The sequence below is a fragment of the Petaurus breviceps genome, unplaced genomic scaffold (genome assembly GCF_028583685.1).
Source record: "Petaurus breviceps papuanus isolate PSGF00001 unplaced genomic scaffold, PetGlider_PUasm1.0 64, whole genome shotgun sequence".
Taxonomy (NCBI): domain Eukaryota; kingdom Metazoa; phylum Chordata; class Mammalia; order Diprotodontia; family Petauridae; genus Petaurus; species Petaurus breviceps.
Window position 1 is genome coordinate 5,875,645 of NW_027186428.1, and position 22,167 is coordinate 5,897,811.

Consider the following 22,167-nt stretch of genomic DNA (forward strand, 5'->3'; position numbering starts at 1 on the left):
CACACACACACACACACACACACACACACACACACACACACACACACGGTCCATTTGAACTACAGACTCCTAGAATCTGAAGGTACCTTAAAGATTTTCTGTCACCACCCAGAGTTGAGCCAGAAGCCTCTCTACAAACCATTAATATGAAGAGAAGGAAAATGATTATCATTGAAAGGCAACATGACTAATGTGAAACTGTGTTTAATAAGAACATATGTGGAAAGTCATATCAGATCACAAGTCATTTTAGGGAAAGATTGGGGAGGGAGGGGGAGAAAATTTAAAACTTCTGGAAGTGAATGTTGAAAACAAATAAGTAATTTAATAAATGGGGGGAAGCGGCTTTGACTTTAGAAATCTGACCAAAGGTACCACCTGCTCTTGGTTGCAAACCAAAGCCCCCACGCTTCTTGGAAGAGGGGTGGTCATCACAAGTGTGGAAAGAGCGGTACCTCGTCAGACATGGCCATATAAGGGTTTATGTTTCTCTAATTATATGTCACTGTAAGGGTTTATTTTTCTTAATTATATATCTTTGCTATGGGGTGCAAGGGAAGGTAGAGATAAATTACCAAGAAATGACGTACGGGGGTGGGGGGGGGGGGTCAAACTTCTTTTTTAAAAAAAGTCTTTTAAAAATGAATGTTAAAAATTGTTTTTATAACCTAAATGGGGAAAAAATAAAATACTATTTAAAAAAAAGTTTTTCAGGGCGGCTAGGTGGTACAGTGAATAGAGCACTGGCCCTGGAGTCAGGAGGACCTGAGTTTAAATCTGGCCTCAGACACTTAATACTTACTAGCCGTGTGACGTTGGGCAAGTCACTTAACCCCAAGTGCCCTCCAAAAAGCAAAAAAAAAAACAACAAAAAAAAGTTTTTCAAATTAAAACAAAAACTTCTTAAGTCAATAAACTTGGTCTATCACTGGCTCTAGGTACGGTAGTGGGGGAGGGGGCTATTTGTAAGATGGCTTTATGAACCCCTAATTCATGAAAAGAAGCCCAACACTTACTGTCAAGAACGGGTGCCTTGAGTTCTGCAAGACTCGGTTCTCTGTAAGTGTATGCGCCACCTCATCCTGCAAGACAAGACCCAAAGATGGGGTCACTCTTCCACCCTGTGTCTCCAAACCTCCCATGGGAACCCTACTTCCTCCCCTCCCCCAGAGACCGAGTGACTGAGGCTGATGGCCCTGGGCCTAGCCACTTCCAAGCCCGCTCTGGGCTCACCTTGGCCACGATCACTTCCTTCTTGAGGATCTTCATGGCATAGTATCTGCCGGTCGCCTTCTCCTTCACTAGGATCACCTTCCCAAAAGTGCCTTTGCCCAGCAGCTTCAGGTATTCGAATTCATTCATCGTCTGGAAAGGCATTTCAGACGGGCACAGAGTCAGCACTGGCTAAGCAGGAAGGCATGCACTCAGGGGGCTTCTGTTTTAAGATGTAATAGGGCCTCATACCACAGCTAAAACTATTTCTAGAGAGAAAGCCAGGTGGCAAAGCCAGAGTTTCTCCCTTGGAAACTACTCTTGGTGTATCAAGGACAAGATGAGGGCCCCTGGTATCCTTGATATACCCTTCAGTGCACCAGACAGATCTCTCTCCAGAGACTAGAGCTGCTCCGGTAGCCCAGAAGCTTTTCCACCGGATCCCAAGAATAAGAGGGGAGCCAGATAGCTTTCCCTAATATGATTTAACCAAATATTAAACCGCTTAAAATTCAAACTTTTAAAATGAGGCTAGAGAGGAAAGCAAGACAGGGGATGAAGACAGAGTCTTAAATCACAGTGCTCAAGTCTGCCACCAAGAACATGACCTGATGCGTGCATGGCCACTACTGACTTTTCAAAGCCATCCCTGCCACAAGCCCCTCAGAGGCAACAAGAACATTGCAAAATAGGAGCGCATCCATCCCAGATAGCCCATCCTCACCACTTTGTGTTTGGGCTTTGTCGTAGACACCTCCATCTCCTCAGTCCCGGAATTGTCACTGGGTGAGCCTGACCGGAAGTCCATCAGCTCTTCTTCTTGCTTTTTCAGGCTGTCAGCCACCATCTGTATGGCTTTGGTCCATTCTTCCCTGAAAGGGGTCAGACAGAGCGTAGGAGTCAGGCCAGGCCTGCCTCACCTTCTGTCCCCACAGGGTAATACCTCTCCCAGCCCCAGATACTGTCCAGGTAAGGAAGGATCCAGCTAATCATTAATCATGTCTTCTCTCTGCTTGACCCCTCTGGATCTCGGCAATATTCATTCATTTTATTCAATAACAACAAATCGTAGCTAACAATTATGTAGTGCTTAAAAGTCCTCAAAACACTTTACATATATTATTTCATTTTCTCTTCACAGAAAATATGTAATTAGTGCTTGCTGAGCGCTAGGCTATGTGTTGGGTGCTGTTGATGAAGAGACCACAATCCCAGAATGACAGAATCTCAGAGTTATACCAGATAGTAAAGGCCAGCCCAATCTACATCTAAGCCAGAAACTCCTTTAGAACATCTCTGACAAATAGTTGAATGACTTCCTGCGATGGGAAACTCTCTACCCTGAGAAAGCTCACTACACTTTCAGACAGTTCTAAATATTAGAGACTTTTATTTCTATTGACCTGAGGTAAAGAGGATACGGTCCCTGCTTCTGAAAGGCTCAATTTATCAGAGAAGAAGAGACACATACATACAGATGAAATGTAATACAAATCAGAGACTGGTTAAGTGAATAAGAGAAATACAGAGTGTTCTGGAATCTAATTAGAGAGTGATTGCTCCCAGACTGGTGTGGGGTAAACATGATTAGCTCTGGGTCTCAAATATTCTTCAAAATGGATTTGTTCTATTAGGTCTCTGGAAGGCAGAGCTAGGGTCAATGGCAGGGGAAGATAAATGGGTAGTGAGCTCCCTGTCACTGCAGGTGTCTGAGCAAAGGCTAGATGGCTGCCTGCCAGGGACAGTGCAGAAGGGATTTCTGTGCTGGCAGAACAACGTCACTAGGCAGAAAGAGCCATGAACTGAGACTCAAGACGCCTGGACTCTAACCCCAGTTCAACTACTACCTTGTTGTGTAACCTCAAGTGAAGTCCCTTCTTTTCTCTGGGACTTAATTTCCTCATTTGTAAACCAAAGCACCCCTTTGGGGCTTATGGTGAAAAGGGGAAGAAGAATTACACCAGTGAACCCTCTAAGACAGACCAGTCCTGAAGAGCATTCACTTAAGGACGCACGTCAGCCCCCTTAAAATCAGAGGCTCAAATTAGGAGCAGAATTGGAAAGGCTCTTGTTAATGAGTGCAATTTTTATTTTTATTTATTTTTTATTTCATTTTATTTATTTATTTTTTTGCTTTTTGGAAGGCATTTGGGGTTGAGTGAGTTACCCAGGGTCACATGGCTAGTAAGTATGAAGTGTCTGCAACCGTATTTGAACTCAGGACCTCCTGACTATTCACTGTGCCACCTAGCCGCCCCCCAACATTTTAAAGGAAAGAAAACTGAGTCCAGATATGACCTGCCCAAGGTGACACAGGGCAATACCCAGGCATTGACTCAAAATCAGGCACTTTTTATAGTACACCTCCCTCTTTTCTGCCCCCTTCTCCCCTTTCCCATCTGTCTCTGGGAGGGGCTTCTCTATTAACATGAATGAAACATACCGCTCCTCGGGGGTCTCCACGTGAAACGTTCTCTCAATTACCGTGGTCCACTGCAGGCAGCGAATGATGAATGTATTGGGTTTGGGTCGCTCTGTCTTCATCAGCTGGCATTCTACCACAGTCAAGGAAAAGAAGTCACGGTATGTAAGCAGGTTTAAATAATCATTTGTCTTTATTCCAATCCCTCGAGTGGCTTCGATTCATCAGCCAGGGAATGTTCCTTGTACGCTCCTCAGGGAGGCACAGAAACCGTCTGTGTGCAGCTCAGGGGAGGGAGGGGCTTCAAAGCCAGGGGACCTGGGCAAACACTCTGGGCCTTTGGCCCCCATGTGGCTAGGAGGAACAGGGGGCAGAGGGTGGGCTGGGCTTCTCAGGTCACAGTCAGTCAAAGAAAGGGACCCAAACAGATTGAGGAGAAAAAGCACTAAATCTTTTTTTGGATCTTAAGTTTTAATTCTGGCTCTGCCCCCTAACCAGCTAGGCGATTTTGGGAAGGTCCTTCCCTTCTCTGAGACCCAGCTGCCTTTAGGATCAAATGCAAGGATGGAATTAGGTGATCTCTCACATTCCTTCCAGCACTAAATCCTCGAGTAAGACACACAACCCACCCTGTGTCCTGAGAGCGACACCATCTCTCGGTCAGAAATCATCTCCAAGTCTGGGGAGGGAGGGCAAGGCGAGCCACTTGGGAAATTTTGCCCCAAAAGAATGTTATAAAACCAGAGACGGATGCACCTGTTGGCAAGGAAGAGTGGGGAAAACAATGGAATTTGGAATCAGGAGACCTGGGTTCCGATACCCTGCTCCAGTCCTCACCATCTTGTGACCCCGAGTGAGCCATGTAACCTCAGTTCCCTCATCTGTTAATGTGCTTGTTGCTACACTCCCACTTGTCATAAGGTCAGAGATTATATTCATGTGGACACATGGCCCTCCTGGGTATGTACACCCACATGCTGCCCCACCCCCTCATCCCCCCAACCCAAGACACAAACAGGAACACTCAGAATTCCTAATAACCTGCATACATGTATGAACCTGTTGGCATGTATAAGACCCTTGAACATATATTCATACACATTTACAGTTAGAGACAAACAGGATAGCTGAGGGGCAGCAGGAAGGAAATGTCCATAGAAGGAGTACTGCATTTAGAGTCAGGAGGTCTGGGTTCAAGTGTTGGCTCTACCTGTTATTAGCTGGGTGACTCTGGGCACCTCCCCTCAGAGCCTTTACTATTTCCTATGCCTCAAATGCCTCTTCTCAAGGCAGCTAGGTAGGAGTGAACACAGCACTGGCTCAGGAGGGCCTGAGCTCAAATCTGGCTTCAGACGCTTGACACACTTACTAGCTGTGTGACCTTGGGTAAGTCACTTAACCCCAATTGCCTTGCCTTACCCCCCTCCAAAAACAAACAAAAAGTTAAACAAATAAAACAAATGCCTCCTCTCTCCAGGAAGCCCCTGCCCTATCCTTGAACTGACAGCAATCTCCCTCCTCCCATCCCCTCACACTGTACTTTGTAGGGACCTCCATAAGGCACATATCACTGTATTAAACTGTCAGCTCCATAAGGGCAGAGCCCATATCTGATTGGAAATGTAGATGTCCTTCAGCTCTCACCCCAGGCATCTGATGGATGACAGAATCTTCACCTTGGGAGTGATCTAGTCCAACCTATACTTGAACTAGAATCCATGAGATGTTCACTGAACTGAATTAATCACAGGCTAAATATTATCCATACTTCCCTGAAAGGGCAGGTTTGCTTTTACTTAAATTCAATCCAAACCTTTATTACTGAAATCACCTACTGGATGTGACATGCCACATGAGGAAAGAGCCTGACAAGTTCTAAAAACACCCCAGAAATCTAAGCTGTATCTGCTATTCTGAACATCTAGTCCCTCTAAACACTGGAAGGATCAAATGTCATGGGAAGTGGGGGAGAGAAGGAGAGGGTCTCTCTGATAACCACACACAAAGGAGCCTAGAAGGAATCTGAAAACCAAAGTGCTCCCCACCTGCCCTTAAGTCCTACAGAGATTCACCCCAGCACATGATGGGGTAGAGGAGGAAGAGGAGGGGGAGAGGGAGGGAGGAAGAAGTTTTCTGAATAAATTAAAATTCCAAGATATTTAACACACTCTCCCCTCACAGGATCAGAACCTGGGAGGGAAACTCTTGAAGTCTCAGGGCGGGGGCCCTGACTGGGGGAATCCAGGCTGCCTTTGGAGAATGTCTGGAATTCCATCTCAAGCACTAGCAACCAGGCAGGTTAGGGGCTTTTCAGGGCATGGGAACTGACCTTCCAGAGGGGCCCCCAGGATCAGGGGCACACATTAGATACTGAACAATCCCAGCAGTGAAATCTCCACTTCCTGGTGGCCCTTCAGACCCTGCCTGGCTCCCCAGCTCAACCAGCTGCCTTAGGGATCACAGATGAGCCAGTAAATGAACTGAGAAGTCACTGCACAGAACAGAAACAATCTGGGCAGCAGACAAGAGTCACAAGCTTGCTACAATGCCCACTGCCACCCCCAGGCCCCCCAAAGCAGGGAGGAGAGAGGTGAGGGATGGACAGAATGAGAGAAGGAATATCACAAGGGCTGACGCAATTTCTGTAATTACCAAGTACAGTCTTCAAAACTGTACATCGTTAAAAATCTCTCTGGCTACCTGTCCAAAACCCAAGCAGACTGTCCTTCTATCATCAAGTCCTACCCATCAGTTCAGGCTGCACTCTGGTGGGCCCATCCTCCAGGACACCATCTTTGACTGAGACATCAAATACCGTACTTGCATTCCCTAAAAACCCTGTTCATGACTTCGTCAAATCCCTAGCAAAGCTGAACTCTCTAAGGGCAGGGGGCTTTGGTCTATAACTTTTCTATGTTCCCTCCCCATCCCCAACAGAACTGAGAACTGGGCACCGAGAAGAAGGGCTTAATGACTTGACCAATTAAACACTTACTGTGTGCCTACTATGATCTTGGCACTTCAGCAGCTGAGACAAAAAATGGAATGTAATTAAGTCAGCTCTTGGGAGAGTGTGTCACAATGTGGTTGGGAAAGTTATATCTGAGAAAAAAAAGAAAACAATATGGGGCAATCTATGACTAGGTAGGAACTCAAGGCATGAGTATCAAAAAGATGTGGGAGCTCCCAGGAAGGACAGAACCTTGAGCATTGCTAGGGTCAGGGAAGGCCTTGTGCAGGAAGCATGATTTAAACTGGGTCTTGGAAGATCTAGGCTAAGTGGAAGGACCCCCAAGGTGCTCCTGGGCATTTACAAGGTCATTTCCCCCATACTCAGAATGGGAGGGAAGTGAGACCAGCCTCGATGCTGGGAGTCTCCACATCATACAGGGAAAAGATTACATAGAAAGGTTCTCATGTCTGGATCCTGGGGCTCTGACCATCATCTCAGAGTCAAATGAAATGAGCTCTTCTCCTGTCAGTCAGACCCACAGGCAGGGTTGCAGAAACACAGCATTCAGAGGTGGAAGGGACCTTCAAATCACTGAGTCTAAACTCCTCTAGCCTGAACCACCCCCAGTACCCTTCTAATTAGTCTCCTTGCCTCAAGCCTTTTCCCCCTTTCTGCTATCCATCCTCCATACACTTGACAAACTAATATTCTGCAAACATGGATGGGCTGCATCACTCCGCTTCTCAAAAATCTTTCTGTTGTCTCCTGGATAAAATACATTTGCAACTGGCATTTCAAAGCCTTCCAGCACAGAATTTCCATCAACCTGCCCAGCCTTATTTCCTATTACTCCCCTTCCCATATTTGACATATCAGTCCCATTGGCTTGTTAGCAGTTTATTGTATGGGATGCTCTGCCCCCCTCTCTGGGCATATGTGATCCTTTAGGAGCTGGGGCTCACACTTGGATCTTCTGAATGAGTCTGGTACTCCCCATCTTCTGTGTCCTGGCTACCTCTGGAAAAGGTACTTGACCCACATTCCCTGCATCCTTACAATATCCTTGTGAGGCGGACAGCCCAAGTATTATTTATCCCCATTTTGCAGGTAAGGAAAAGGAGGTGTAGAATGGTGAACTGATTAGGCCAAGGTCACATTGCTAATTGGCAGCAGAGAGAAAACCTGGTTCTTTTTCCACCACACCATCACACCAATTAATTCTTGTACATCCATCAAGCTTGTAAAAAACAGAGAGAGAGAGGGAGACAGAGACAGAGACAGAAACAGAGTGAGGGAGACAGAGACAGAGACAGACAGAGACACAGAGAGGGAGAGAGAGAGAGAGGAATCTAAACACTCCTTTCTGCAAATGAGCATTTCTCATAAATACCTCTCCAACTGCTAATCCTAACTACACGCACAGCAAGATGAATAATAGAGATTTATCATTTAATAACCACTAGCATTCAACCATGTCACAGGGAAGGTTTTTGTTTGGTGAACAATATGTACCCTAATTGCCCTGCTCAGTCATTAACCAACAAGACTTCCAAGAGCAGAGCCTTCTCTCTGCCTCAGAACATGTTCCAAGCTGGAAAGTACAAACGATACTCACTGGGCACGTGGGGTGGGAGAGTGGAGCAGATGCAACCTCAGGCTGGGATCAAGAAGACTTAGGTGCCAGGTTTGGTTCTGCTACCAAATCCCTTAGGTGACTCTGGGCGCATCCCCTAACCTCTAGGAGCCTCAGTGACACCTATGTATAAAATGGGGATAACAGCATGTCACTGACTAACAGAATGGCAGGTCTGGAAGGAGCCTTAGAAACCTTCTAGATCAGGGGTGGGGAACTTGTGGCCTTGAGACACATGTGGCCCTCTAGGTCCCCAAGTGTGACCCAGCACATGTGGTCTCAAGGCCACAGGTCTCCCACCCCTGGTCCAGACCAACTGCTTTATTTTACTGAGGAGGAAACTGAGGCCCAGAAGAAAAGAAAGGGATGGCATATGGACTATTCTTTCATGGGACAGAAGCAAGAATGGTGTATAGACAGTTTAAATCAAAGACACAGAAGATGTGGTTCTACTCACCAACAGGCTGTGTGATCTTGAACTAAATCACTCCACCTCTGTTTTTATATCCATAAAAATGAGAACCATTATAAATAACTACCTTATAGAGGTTTCTGTCAGAATCAAATGAGAAGATAAGGTGGATCACATTCTAAACTTTAAAGACCAAAGTAAAAATCTACTGTTAACATGATCATTATTCAGAAAAAAATTTCACACAGATATAAGGGATATCTTTGAAACCTGTGTCTGGAAAAAAATGTTTTCTCTCTCTGTCTCTCTCTCTTCCCCTCCCCCACCCCCCATTAGAATAGAAGTTCCTTGAGACCAGGGACTATTTTTGCCTTTATATCCTGGTCAGAGACAACAAGTGCTGGGCCTGGAGTCAGAAAGACTCATCTTCCTGATTCAAATCCAGATTCAGACACTTACTAGCTGTGTGACCCTGGGCAAGTCACTTAACCCTGTTTGTTTCAGTTTCCTCATCTGTAAAATGAACTGGAGAAGGAAATGGCAAACCATTCCAGTATCTGCCAAGAAACCCCCAGATGGGATAACAAAGAGTCAGACATGATTCAACAACAACAACAAGAAGTTTGTTGACTAATCGACAGGCTAGGGACAGCACACACATAATTTACATTAGCAACATAAGTCCAGAGGGAGGGGTGTGCTATGTGCCCAACTTGTAAGGAAAGGAGGGGCTATGGCAAAGAATTAGAAATCAAGGGGATGCCAGGCTCAGACACTCAGCACCCACCCAGAAACACCTGGCCGTGTAACCTTGAGCAAGTTACTTAATCCCAATTGCTTAGGGGCAGCCAGGTGGCCCAGCGAGTAAGAGCACCGGCCCCAGTGTTGGGATGACCTGGGGATCGAATCCAGGATCAGATACTTAGCACCACACCCAGAAATAACTGGCCGTGTAACCTTGAGCAAGTTACTTAACCCCAATTGCTTTAAAAAAAAAAAATCAAGGGGATGCCCATCAATTGAGAAATGGCTGAACAAGTTGTGGTATATGAATGTAATGGAATACTATTGTGCTATAAGAAATGAGTAGAAGGACTTCATAATAACCTGGAGAGACTTATATAAACTGATGCTGAGTGAGGAAAGCAGAACCAAGAGAAATCTGTACACAATCACAGACACAACGTATGCATGACAACTAACTTCAATAGACTGGGCTCCTCTCAACAATGTAAGGTTATAAGACAACTCCAAAAGCCTCATGATCAAAAGAGATACCCACATCCAGAGAAAGAGACGCGGAGTCTGAATGAAGATTGAAATACACTACTTGCTCTGTTTCTTTTTCTTGTTTTGTTTTTGTTTCCTCTTTCCTGCTGATCATCCCATCAGATATTATCCTTCTTTACAACCTGACTAACGATTAATGTGTAGGTCCTATATTCAAGTGCATGCCACCATGATGTGGAGGGGTGGGGGGGGAGAAAATTTGAAACTCAAGGGATTGTAGAACTGAATGTTGTAAAATAAAAGTAAAACAAACAAAAAAAAAGGGGGCTAGGCTAAAACGGAGGTATGGAAGAACTGGGGCTCACTTTATGCTAGAGACCCCCGGAGTGTATTGTAATAAGTGAGGCCGTGGAGTCTTTCTCCCTCCTCCAAACATTTCTAAGTAGAAGGCGCTCTCACTGGGGATGTCTGAGGCAAAGACAGACAGATGTAATGATGTCTCATGAATGCCTCCTTCTCCTTCCCTCTCCCTTCCTCACTCAGGGTCGGAAGGCTTTAATTCCCCATCTTCCCCCTCCCTCCCTCCCAGTGACCTCTCGCTCCTTCTTGTGTCTGATTCTCCTCCTGCCACCTCCCGATCTGTTATTGCTTATCTGGTGGAATCTCCCCCTTCTTTTCAGGCTCAGCTCAGGTAGCACCGCTAGGCAGCGCTCCCTGAAGCTCTCCTCCTTCCTCCCCTGAGATCACTCTTCCTTCCCCAATCCTCACCCACAGCACCGGGCCTGGATTTCTTTCCCTATCATGATACTTCTGCTTCTCATCATGTCTATTTCTGCAACATGCTGCATTCTCCCCATTTGACTTGCTTTTCATCCTTGAAGCCCAAACCTGTTGTCTTGCATGTAAGAAGCACCTGACAAAGGCTTATTGAATTCAAAAGCTGTTTTCTCCCACTTGGGCAAAAAGAGGATTTCTGTCACTCACCAACAACTGAGAGGTTACTCTCTGAGTCTCAGTTTTCTCACTGGTTAAACAGTTATCATTCTCATGACTGAAACACTCATTTGGGCAAAAAGGTAGCCTCTTATTCTCTCTTAGGGATGGAAAGTCTAATATTCATGTCTTAGTTTGGACTCTTATAAGTTTGATAAAGAAAAGATGGCACGCAGGGTAAAAAGGAGCATAACCAAGTAACTGATACTTAGGGGTGGCAGAACATAGAACACAGAAATACAGAAAGTCCAAAATACCAGCGTTGGGCTTCCCAACCCCTCTTGAGATCTGAACTAGAAAACCTATGTTCTCCTTGATCTCCAGAGACGCCACACTCCTCCTTACCTCCAAGTGTGTTCTGCCCCCTAGCCAAACAACTCAAAAGTTCTTTATAAACTATTTTTTTTTATCATTCACTGTTGCTCTAGGTGGATGAGTCTCATCTTCCCAACCAGACTAGAAGCTCCCTGTGGGCAGGACCTGGGCCTTTCCTCAGTCCCCTCCAGACGGTTGAGATCACCAAGAACAGGGGCCTGGGTCTGTTCCTCTAGTGCTTCCTCCCATATTTCACCTGGTTCGAATCCCCTATCATACAGGTGGGGAAATGAAGGCCCAAAGGACAGAGCAAAGACTAAAATGTGCCATATATTTGTATGCAGCTGAGGGCAGGGATCCTGGAAAAAGAAAGGGGGTACCCAACCCAGCAAACTGACAAGGTTTAAGAAGTGGTTCTGAGCCCCCTCTGCCCTTCCTACATTGAACCAGCTCAGCTAAGGTGGCTTCCAGGGCCTCTACCCAATCCTCTCCCTCCCCCACACCGTACATATACTTCTGGCCAGGGCTGATGCTAGGGGCGCTTGGGCTGGAGAATTTGCCAAACCACAGAACATGCTAAGGAGGGCACTCTGAGTCTTCTTTTTGCCTCTCCTAGCACAACCCTGGGGGGCAGAGGGAAGCCTGAAAAACCAGGTTCTAAAATCCTGCCAAATTCAGCTAGAAAGCCTAGCCTGCCAACAGAAACCTGTGACAGGAACAGAGAGAGCCTGAACCTTCCTGAAGGGCCCACGCCCCCACACACATGAACACGTACCTCTAGCTGATGGGCACACATTTCCCCAGGACTCCACAGCCGCTTAACTGTGTCAAGTCTTGACTAGCAGAAGGGAGAAGGGGGTACCCATAAAAAGACAGATATTTTAATAGCCCCATCCCCAGATTATCCAAAAATTGTTTACACAAGACTCTGGAATATAATCTGGGAGAAATGCACATCAATTCAGACATTCTAACCCCTCAGAGCCTACCCACTAACCTGGCTCTGCTGGTAGCACTTCTGAATGTTCAAGGTGCCAGAGACAGAGGTGAAAGGATTGCCCCCAAAGACAGGCAGGAAAAAAATAAAAAATATTTTAAGCTAGTCAACAGAGTGACAATCCAACATTAAGATGTGCTTCCAGCAAAAGTAACCAAGCTTGGGGAGATGGCTAGGTGGTGCAGTAAACAGAGCACTGGCCCCTGGAGTCAGGAGGACCTGAGTTTAAATCCGGCCTCAGACACTTAACACTTACTAGCCATGTAACTTTGGGCAAGTCACTTAACCCCAATTGCTCTGCCTTCCCCCCTCCAAAAAAAAAAAAAAATGGATCTTTGGGACGGCTAGGCGGCACAGTGAATAGAGCACTGGCCCTGGAGTCAGGAGGACCTGAGTTCAAATCCAGCCTCAGATACGTAACACAAAAAACTTGCCGTGTGACCTTGGGCAAGTCACTTAACCCCAATTGCCCTACCTTCCCCCCTCCAAAAATACAAAAAAACAAACAAACCAAAAAAGTAACCAAGCTTCCATGGGAAAACATGGAAACAAGTTCTCCAAAGGTTACTGTAGGGGGACACTGGTGGCTATCTTTCTAAGACCCAAAGGTACTCCAGAGTGCCACAGTTACTCTTAAGTGATGTCCCACCTGTACTCTGCCTCCTCAAGACCACCATATTTTCCATGTATGACTTGGTCCCACACTACAGAGGGGTTAGGCTACATTGAGTCCAAAAGTCACAAATTTAGAGAGGGAGAGTTCACCTATTCATAGAATCCTTAATTTAGAAATGGAAGAAACCTTAGAGACCATCTAATCCAACTCCCTCATTCTGTAGAGGCTGAGAGACAAAGTGATTAAGTGATTTACCTCGGAGCACATAGGTGAGGAAGAATGGTAGAAAATGTACTCACAAGAAACAGCAGGCACACGAGGGTCAGTTTGTCAGAATTAAGGGAACTACTTACGTGCAACTGAGAAGTTGTTGAGGGGCGACTCCCGCTGGTCCACATCCTGTGGCCGCTCCTTGTAGCCAATGAAGGTCCCATCACTCTTTAGCAAGAAGTAGCGTGGCCGCCATGTTTTGATGTATTCTCCTAAAAGCACCAACAGAGACAGAAGGTGAAGACCTGGTATCTTCAGTGTTATTTTTTCTACCTAGGTCTTCCACCCTAAGGGGCTAAATAGACAGCATTCTATCAGCAACTGAAAGTACTAATAGATAGCACTGAGTCCCGAAGACTCAGAATGGGAATTGGTAACTGTACTAACTTCAGCTGTATGTTACCTGTAGTTCTTCTGAGCTGACTGACTGTGGATTCTGATGCAGGCAGTTGTAACACGATGGGTCCCTTTGAGCAGAGACCTGGAAAGCTGTTCTAGCCAGTATGTGTTTGTAAACCAGCAAAATGATTTTTGTTTCGTTTTTATGGTGTGCCTCACTGCTGCAATCTCTTTAGATCCTGTACCTGCATCTGGACTCAGCTCGTACCTGGCCTTTTAAGACACCCAGCATTTGGTGACTGCCTCAGACCAAGCATCCCCACAGTGCAGCTAATGACCTCCAGGGTACTTTAGTGATAATGTGGGCACATTCCATTTCAACATATGTAAAACTAGGATGTCAGGATTGAGCAGGGGATCTTAAAAACCATCTAGTCCACTAACTGCCTCATTTTAGAACTGGGTAAGCTGAGGCCCAGAGGACAAAAGGGAGTCCACTCCACGGGATTCACACTCAGCTCTTCCGATTACAAATCAATTGCTCTTTCCATTAGATCACAATGAAAAGACATGTAGGAGGGGCGGCCACATAGCACAGTGAGTAAGAGCACCAGCTCCAGTGTCAGGATGACCTGCGATCGAATCTGAGCTCAGACACTTAGCACCCACCCAGAAACACCTGGCTGTGTAACCTTGAGCAAGTTACTTAACCCCGATTCTTAAAAAAAAAAAAAAAAAGACATGTAGGATGATCCATTCTTTTTTTTTAATTATATTTATTGCTATAATTTTAAACAGCATTTTATTTTTTCCAATTGCATGTAAAGATATTTTTTAAAAATTCATTTTTATAAGGATAGCATTCATTTTTATATCATATAGATTTCTTCCATACCCTTCTCTTTTCCCCTCCCAGAGAGTCATCCCTTATAGGCTTATAGAAAGAATCTTAAAAGGAAGAAAAAAAAAATCAGCATAACATAGATTACCCTATGCAATGCATAGATACCCTATGCAATGCTTCACACCTGTGGACCCAACCTCTGAAAAGGTGCAGAGGGGGGGCATATCTTCTCATTTTTCTTCTGATACCAAATTTGTTCTTAATAATTTTACAACATTCACTTTTAATGAGTAGAGGGGATTGTCTTTTTTTTTTTTTGGAGAGGGGAAGACAGGACAATTGGGGTTAAGGTCACACAGCTAGTAAGTGTTAAGTGTCAGAGGCCTGATTTGAACTCAGGTCCTCCTGACTCCAGGGCCTATGCTCTATTCACTATGCCACCTAGCTGCCCCAAGGGGACTGTTTTTTGCCTTTCTTTGCACACTCAGTGATTAGCATGGTCCCTCCCACACTGACTGACGGGCTTGGAGTTATTATTCTTTCCATTTACACTTCTGTAACCATAATGTTCACTGCTTTCCTGGCTCCACATCGTTTTGGAACATTCATGCAAGTCTCCATGGTTCTCTGTAGCCATCCTTTACAGTCATTTCTTACAGGATAATAATATTCCATTATATTCATGTACCATGATTTATTGAGCTATTCCATAACTGATGGGCATCTGTTCTTGTTTCCAGGTGTCTAGCATCACAAAAAGTATTTCTATGAACATTCTGATGTATACGGATCCTTTTTTTTTCTGGTCAAAGACCTCACTAGATTATAGTGGAATCTCTAGGTCCGGGGTATGGACATTTTAGTCACCTTATCTGCATAACTCCAAACTGAACAATTCACAGCTCTACCAACAATGCATGACCTTGCCTATCTTTCCACAACTCCTTACACACTGACAATTCCAGTCTTCTGTCATCTTGGGAGTGAGGCAAAGCCTTGGGGTGGTTTTGGTTTGTGTTTCTATTATTATTAGTCATCAGGAGCATTCTTTTTTAGAACTCACTTCCTAGAAATTTTCTTCATTTGTTCAGTTATTTTAGTCAGTGCCTAACTATTCATGACCCTATTTGGGCTTTTCTTAGTAAAGAAACTGAAGCAGTTTGCCATTCTTTCTCCTGTTCATTTTACAGATGAAAAAACTGAGGCAAACAGGGTTAAGTGACTTGCCCAGGGTCACACAGCTAGTGTCTGAGGCTGGATTTGAACTCATAAACATGAGTCTTCCCAATTCCAAGCCCAGTATTCTATCCACTGCCCAGTCATGATAGGGTTCACTTAGTACATTTAAGTGTTTGTAAAGAAGCTTTAAGTCAACTCACTTCTCTAACACTTACTGAAAAAGACAACTCATTTCCAAAAAGACAATAAAAGCTGATGGGAATCAAGATTCTGTTTACAAAAATGGGATTAACACGTAATACATAAAGCAGTTACACCTGTTGGTTTCGTTTCTTCAAAAGGTTCTATATTTTAGGGAATGTATGTAGCCACAACAGATACCCTATTATCTCTGGGATCAAACAGAAAGCCCTTGTTTGCCAACTAAACCTCTTTACAAGCTGTCTTCTTCCTTTTCTTCACTCATTTCAGTTGTGTCTGACTCCTCAGGGCCCCTTTCTTTTGTGGTTTTCTTGGCAAAGATACTAGACTGATTTACTATTTCCATCTCCAGTTCATTTGCTAGGTAAGAAAACTGAGGCAAACACGGTTCAGTGACTTGGTCAGGGTCACACAGCTAGTAAGTGCCTGAGGTCTTATTTGAATTCAGGTCTTCCTGACTCCAGGCAGGGCTCTCTATCCATCTAGCGGCCCTTCTTCCTACCTTTTCAGTCTCCTTGCCCACTGCTCCCTTCCATACACTCTATGGTCCTGCTTTACTGGTCAATTTATTCTTTCTCACACAAAATGTTCCATCTCTCACCTCTGTGCCTTTGTATTGCTTTTCTCCAATGCCTAAGAACCCTCTCCCCAGAATCCTCATTTTCAGGCAAAAGTCACTTTCTGTAGGAGCTCTGTCCTCCCAGCTGCCCCTCTACATTCACCTTCCTTCTACTCCACAAGGCTCTTGTACCTACCTACTTATGTGTAACAGTGAATAGAGCCCAGATCCTGGAGTAAGACTTGCATTCAAATCCCACCTCAAAAACATCCTGGCTGTGTGACCCTGGACATGGCACATAATCTCTATCTGCCTTAGTTTCCTCATTTTCTCAAATGTGAAATGGGGATCATAATAGCATCTACCCCACGGGGTTGTTAGGAGGATTGAATGAGACAAAAGGTTGAATTATTAATATTAATGTTAATTAAATATTAATGCTAACAATGATGATGCTTTCTCCCTTATTAGAATTTAAACTCCTTGAGAAGAGGAAATGGTTTCATTTTCTCTGATGCCTCAGAGTTTAGCATAGTGCCACTTAATGAATGAGTATAGACTGTTCAAGGAAATAGGAGATGTTCAGTAGATTCATAGGATCAGAGATCTCCTAGTCTTTATTGGGAAGATAGAAGTAGACTCAGGGAGGGGAAAGTATAGACTTATTCAAGGAGACAAAGGAAGATCATAATGGCAGATTTAGGGCTAGATCCCAGCTCCTCTGACTCCCAGCTAAGGGTTCTTTCCACCCCACCCCACTTCACTACAAAGAACTGGAGTGGGAAAGGGGGGTGTTTGGGAAGAGAAGGACAAACAAGTGAAGGAGAACCCAAGAGACAAGGAGAGTTGCTGAGAAGAAAAGCCAGTTGGTCCAAAACTGCAGCCTGGCAGCAGTTAGTAATAGCGGTCAGGAATCAAACTCAGGTGTCTCTCTCCAAATCCATTTCCCTTTCCAAAAAAACATCATGGTCCATTCAATTCAACAAATATCTATTTAAACATTTACTATGCCCAGGAATGATGCTGATTCCTAGGAATATAATCCCTACCCTCAAGGAGTTTACATTCAACTGGGTCGACATGTGTAAAAGTCAGGAAATACAAAATAATGCAAAATTATACAAAGTCATATGGAGAAAAATAGAATGCTAATAACTGGAAGGATGGGGGACAGAGAGTATGGTCAGGAAAGGTCTCATGTAGGAGGAGGCCCCTGAGCTGTGCTTTGGAAGAAGTTAAAGATTGTCCTGGGGAATGTAAGGTAGGAGACTATTCCCTTCTCACTCCTCCTCGCCCACAAAAAAAAAAAATCACCAGCTTCCTGCTTTGCACATAACTGGGACTTAATAAATGGTCATGGAATAAAAATATGCAACTAAAAGATTCCAGTGTGTGGAATTTGGGGGAAGGGTGAGGCATAAAAATGTATAGGCAAGCAGGGAAGAGATAGGATGGGTTAATTACAGAAAGGTTCCCAGTAGAAGCAGCCTTGCCAAAGGATGAGTCAGTATATAGAATGGGGTGTGGGGGGGAGACCGAAGGGGCTAGACATACTACCAGATATATGCTGACAGGCTCTGATGTTTTTTAAGTTGTTTTCAGTTATGTCAGACTCCTCATGACCTCGTTTGGGGTTTTCTTGGCTGAGATACTAGAGTGGTTTGCCATTTCCTTCTCCAGTTCATTTTCCAGATTAGAGGAAACTGAGGCAAACAGAGTTCAGTGACTTGCCCAGGATGTTACATAGCTAATGTCTGAGGCAAGATTTGAACTCAGGTCTTCTTGACTCCAGGCCTAGAACTCTTGTCTACTGTGCCAGGTCTGATGTTTTAGTCTTTGGCATTTTTTTTCTTCAACTGAGTACTTACTGGTGTCCTATTATGAGACAGAAGAGAAAAAAAAATAACTAGGGTTTGATTGAGACCCTAGGCTTCAGGAGAAAAGATTTCAAACGGTTAAAGGAAGGATAGGTAGGAGCCTATGGAATAAAATTCTGTAGGGGAATCCCAATATAGAAAGAGGACTATGACTGCATTTGGAATCAAAGGACCTAAATGCCACTTGTGATACTTTGGGCAAGTTAAAAACTCTCTGTCTCAGTTTCTGTATCTATAAAACTGGGGGTGGGGTGAGGAAGACTGGGCTAGATGACCTCTAAAGTACCTCCCAGTTCCAAATCTATGATCCTATGATCTCAAGAATAGAATCTTGGGGAAGAAAAGGGGATCTAACTAAAGATATTAATGCAAATAACAAAAAGGGGGAAATCCTCAAATAACTCAGAAGTGAAAAGCTGTGGCTAGACAGTGGAAGCAAGAGCAAGCAACGAAATATGAATATAAAGAAAGTGCTAGAATCCAGAATAGTACAGGATGACCACAGAAAACCAAAAGGGCTTAAATCTATGTTGGAGCAGAAGAGAATGTCTTCAGATGGGCCAATACAGATGGGACAGCGACAATGAGCCAATGGGGAAAAGACCCAACTTTTATTTTGCTTCTGTTTTCTTCATCAAGGAGAGCAATCTTTGGACTGAAAAGGATAAGGCAAATCTCATCTTTAGGAAGTGGAAACCCAAGATAAATGAGGCACTAGTAAGTCAAGTCCTCAGACACACTAGAGTACCCAAAGGTCTGCTGAATTTATTCTGTTGGAGAATGAGATTGAGCAACATGCCTCAGGAGTGAAAATGGACAAATGTTCTGATTTTCAAAAAAAGGGAAAAGGTTCTAAGATGGCTGGGTTTTTTAAAAGAGAGGGGAGCACAAATACAACTTTCCTTTTAAAATAGGGGAGAGGGCAGATTACTCAAGCATCAGGATAGCAAGTTTGACTTCAGTTACTAGCAAAATTCTAGAACCTATTATTAAAAGAGATGATTTGTGAGCATTTAGAAAAGGAAGTGGTGATCCCTAAAAGCCAGAATGACTTCATTAAGAATAGGTCATTCCAGGCTAACCTCATTTCCTTTTCTGGCAGGATTACTAGACCAACAGATCAGGGGAACCCTACAGACACAGTCTACTTAAATTGAGCAGAGCATTTGAGAAAGCCTCTCAAGAGTTTCATCTCATGCCCATCAAATTTGTAAAATGGAAAAAAACAAAAATAGTCGATGGTGGAGGTGTGACAGGCACACTAATGCCCTGCTAGTGAAGCAGCATTCTGAAAAATGCTGTGAAATTACATTAGAAAAGTCACTTTGACACAGTGACACCATTATTGGCCATAAACTCAAAAAGCAGTCGAAGATGCAAGAAATTCCTACGTATGTAAACACATGTCTAGCAGCACATTATATAACAACAAAGAAATTATAAGGAAAGCAGGTACCTTCTATGATCGGGCAATGGCTAAACCAACAGTAACATATGGATGTCACAGAACATTACTGTACCATAAGGAAAGACAAAAGAAACATGGCATCAGTGGATATAGCACCTGGTTCTTTAAGAATGTATGTAAATATTTCTAACAGATGTTTCATTTTCCTTTCTTAATGGAGGTGAGTATAGGGAGTAGGTGGGAAGAGAAAGGAGGTAGATTTTCACTGGTGGAAAAAAAATTAATTTCTGAAAGAGAATATATATAGAAAGAAGGAAAGAAAACTTATTTGAACCAAGATGTCTGATGTCAGACAGAGCCCTGGGAACCAGAAGTCAGAAGACGGAAGAGGAAAGGGAACATGCATTTATTACGAACCTACCACATACTTAATACTACTGCTGTGAGGCATCTAGGTGGTGCAGTGAATAGGGCACCAGCCCTGGAGTCAGGAGGACCTGAGTAACACCTACTAGCCATGTGACCTTGGGCAAGTCACTTAACCCCAAATGCCCTGCCTTTCCCCCTCCAAAAAGAAAAAAAAAATACTACTACTAAGCACAGGCACTATGCTAAGCACTTTACAAATATTATCTCATTTGATTCTCCCAACAACCCTGGGAGGTTAAGTCCTATTATGATCCACATTTTAAAGTTGAGGCAGTAAAAGGTTGTCCTGGCTGTCCCCTATTTCCTTCCAAGACCACATTCTACCAGAAGTCTTTCTTTCCCAATATCTGCTGCCAAGCATCAACTGATGTTTATTTATTTTATATCTACTTATCTATGCACTTGTCTCCTCTTCTAGAATGTTAGCTTGGTTCCTAGAAGGAAAGAAGTTTACATTTTTCTTTATGTCTCCAGTGCTCCAGTTCACATAAGCACCATCAATAAGTATTTATTAAAGACCTACTGTGTGTCAGGTACTCTGCTAAGTAATAAGAATACAAAACAACAACCACCACAAAAACTCAACAACACCAGTCCCCGATCTCAGAAACAACATGAAAACTTCTACGTACAAACAAGATATTAACAGACAAGATAAACTGGACATAACCACCAGAGTTCTAGTCCGTATGTCCTCTCTCCTGGGCTATTACAATGCGAAGCAGTCCAATAGAGTAGAAAGACTGTGGGTCCTTTAAGACCAGGGTTCAAATCTTAGCTCTGTCCTTACTACCTTTGTGACTTTGAGTAAGGATTTTTCTGGATTGCATTTTATCTGTAAAATGAAGGGACTGATGAGAGGGGAAATGAAAATTAATGACCACTAAGTTCCCTTCATTGGCAGCTAGGTGGCACAGTGGATAGAGTGAAGACTCATCCTTCTAAATTCAAATCTGGCCTCAGACATTTCCTAGCTGTGTGACCCTGAGCAAGTCACTTAACCTGGTTTGTCTCAGTTTCCTCATCTAGAAAATGAGCTGGAGAAGGAAATGACAAACCACTCCTAAATGTCTGATCCTAGCTCCCTAATTGATCACCCTACTTCTGTCCTCTCCACTCCCTAATCCATTCTCTACAGAGATGCCAAAATAATTTTCCTCTTTTTACTCACCGCCCACTCAACTCTTTAATCCTGGGTACAATCTGACTTCCAACTTTCAACAGTCTTAATGCTTCCCAGTGGCTTCACGGTGTAAATCCAACTGCCTTTTCTTCAGTATCTTCTTTGACCTCTCTGCAGCTTTCAATAGTGGGGACCCTTTTCTGAAGGATGCCAGATCTTGTTCAGCTTTATTTGAATGTTTTCTGTCGGTCTTTATCAAACCTTTCATCCCCCGGAGCCTGGGAGTGCCTTGAGGACCTCTCTCTCCTCCAATCTTCCCCACAGCACCTTATCTCATACCTAACACTTTATCAGTACTGAGTCATTAGCCCAAGTTCTTTTCCCACACCTTGGAATGTAAGCTCCCGGAGGGCAAGGTTTCTTTGTTTTTGTAGAGTAATTGCCAAAGGAAGGAAAGCAAGAAGGGTTAAGAAATGTGGTAATAACAATAAGGGAGATGAGAAGAAGAATGATAATGATAATACCATCCAAACTGGCTCTCCAGGGGTTCCGAGAACATGGCATCCTCTCTTCCCCATTTGCCAAAAATGCTGTGCCCTGCATGTCTAGAATGAACTCTTGCCTCACTTCTGACTTTGAGAATCTCTAGATTCCTTCAAATTTAAGGCTCAGGCCCAGCACTACTAATACCTCCTCCGTAAGGCTTTACTTCTCTTCGCCTTTTTTTTTTTTGAGGAGGGAGGAGAGGCAATCAAGATTACATGTCTAGAATGAACTCTTACCTCACTTCTGATTTTGACAATCTCTAGATTCAGGGCAGCTAGGTGGTGCAGTGAGTAAAGCACCAGCTCTGGAGTCAGGAGGACAGAGTTCAAATCAGCTTCAGACACTTAGCACTTACTAACTGTATGACCTTGGGCAGTCACTTAACCCCAATTGCCCTGCCTTCCCCCTTCCAAAAAAAAGAATCTCTAGATTCCTTCAAATTTAAGACTCAGACCCAGTACTACTAACATCTCCTCCATAAGGCTTTTCTTTTCTTTTTTTTGCTTTTTGGAGGGAGAGGGCAGGGCAATTGGGGCTAGGTGACTTGCCCAAGGTCACACAGCTAGTATGTGTCAAGTGTCTGAGGCTGGATTTGAACTCAGGTCCTCC

At 44.0% G+C, this 22,167-nt stretch overlaps 1 protein-coding gene across 3 annotated transcripts in view; it reads right to left on the reverse strand.

Moving 5' to 3' along the window:
- Positions 1 to 22,167, reverse strand: part of AKT1 (AKT serine/threonine kinase 1) — a 136,591-nt gene that overhangs the window by 44,943 nt on the left and 69,481 nt on the right. For all 3 annotated transcript variants that reach the window (XM_069103831.1, XM_069103830.1, XM_069103832.1), the window contains 5 exons: positions 13,137 to 13,265; positions 3,656 to 3,767; positions 1,937 to 2,084; positions 1,234 to 1,365; positions 1,017 to 1,082 (listed from right to left, as the gene is read on the reverse strand). In XM_069103831.1, coding sequence (XP_068959932.1) covers positions 1,017 to 1,082; positions 1,234 to 1,365; positions 1,937 to 2,084; positions 3,656 to 3,767; positions 13,137 to 13,265 — 587 coding nt within the window. The remainder of the gene's footprint in view (positions 1 to 1,016; positions 1,083 to 1,233; positions 1,366 to 1,936; positions 2,085 to 3,655; positions 3,768 to 13,136; positions 13,266 to 22,167) is intronic.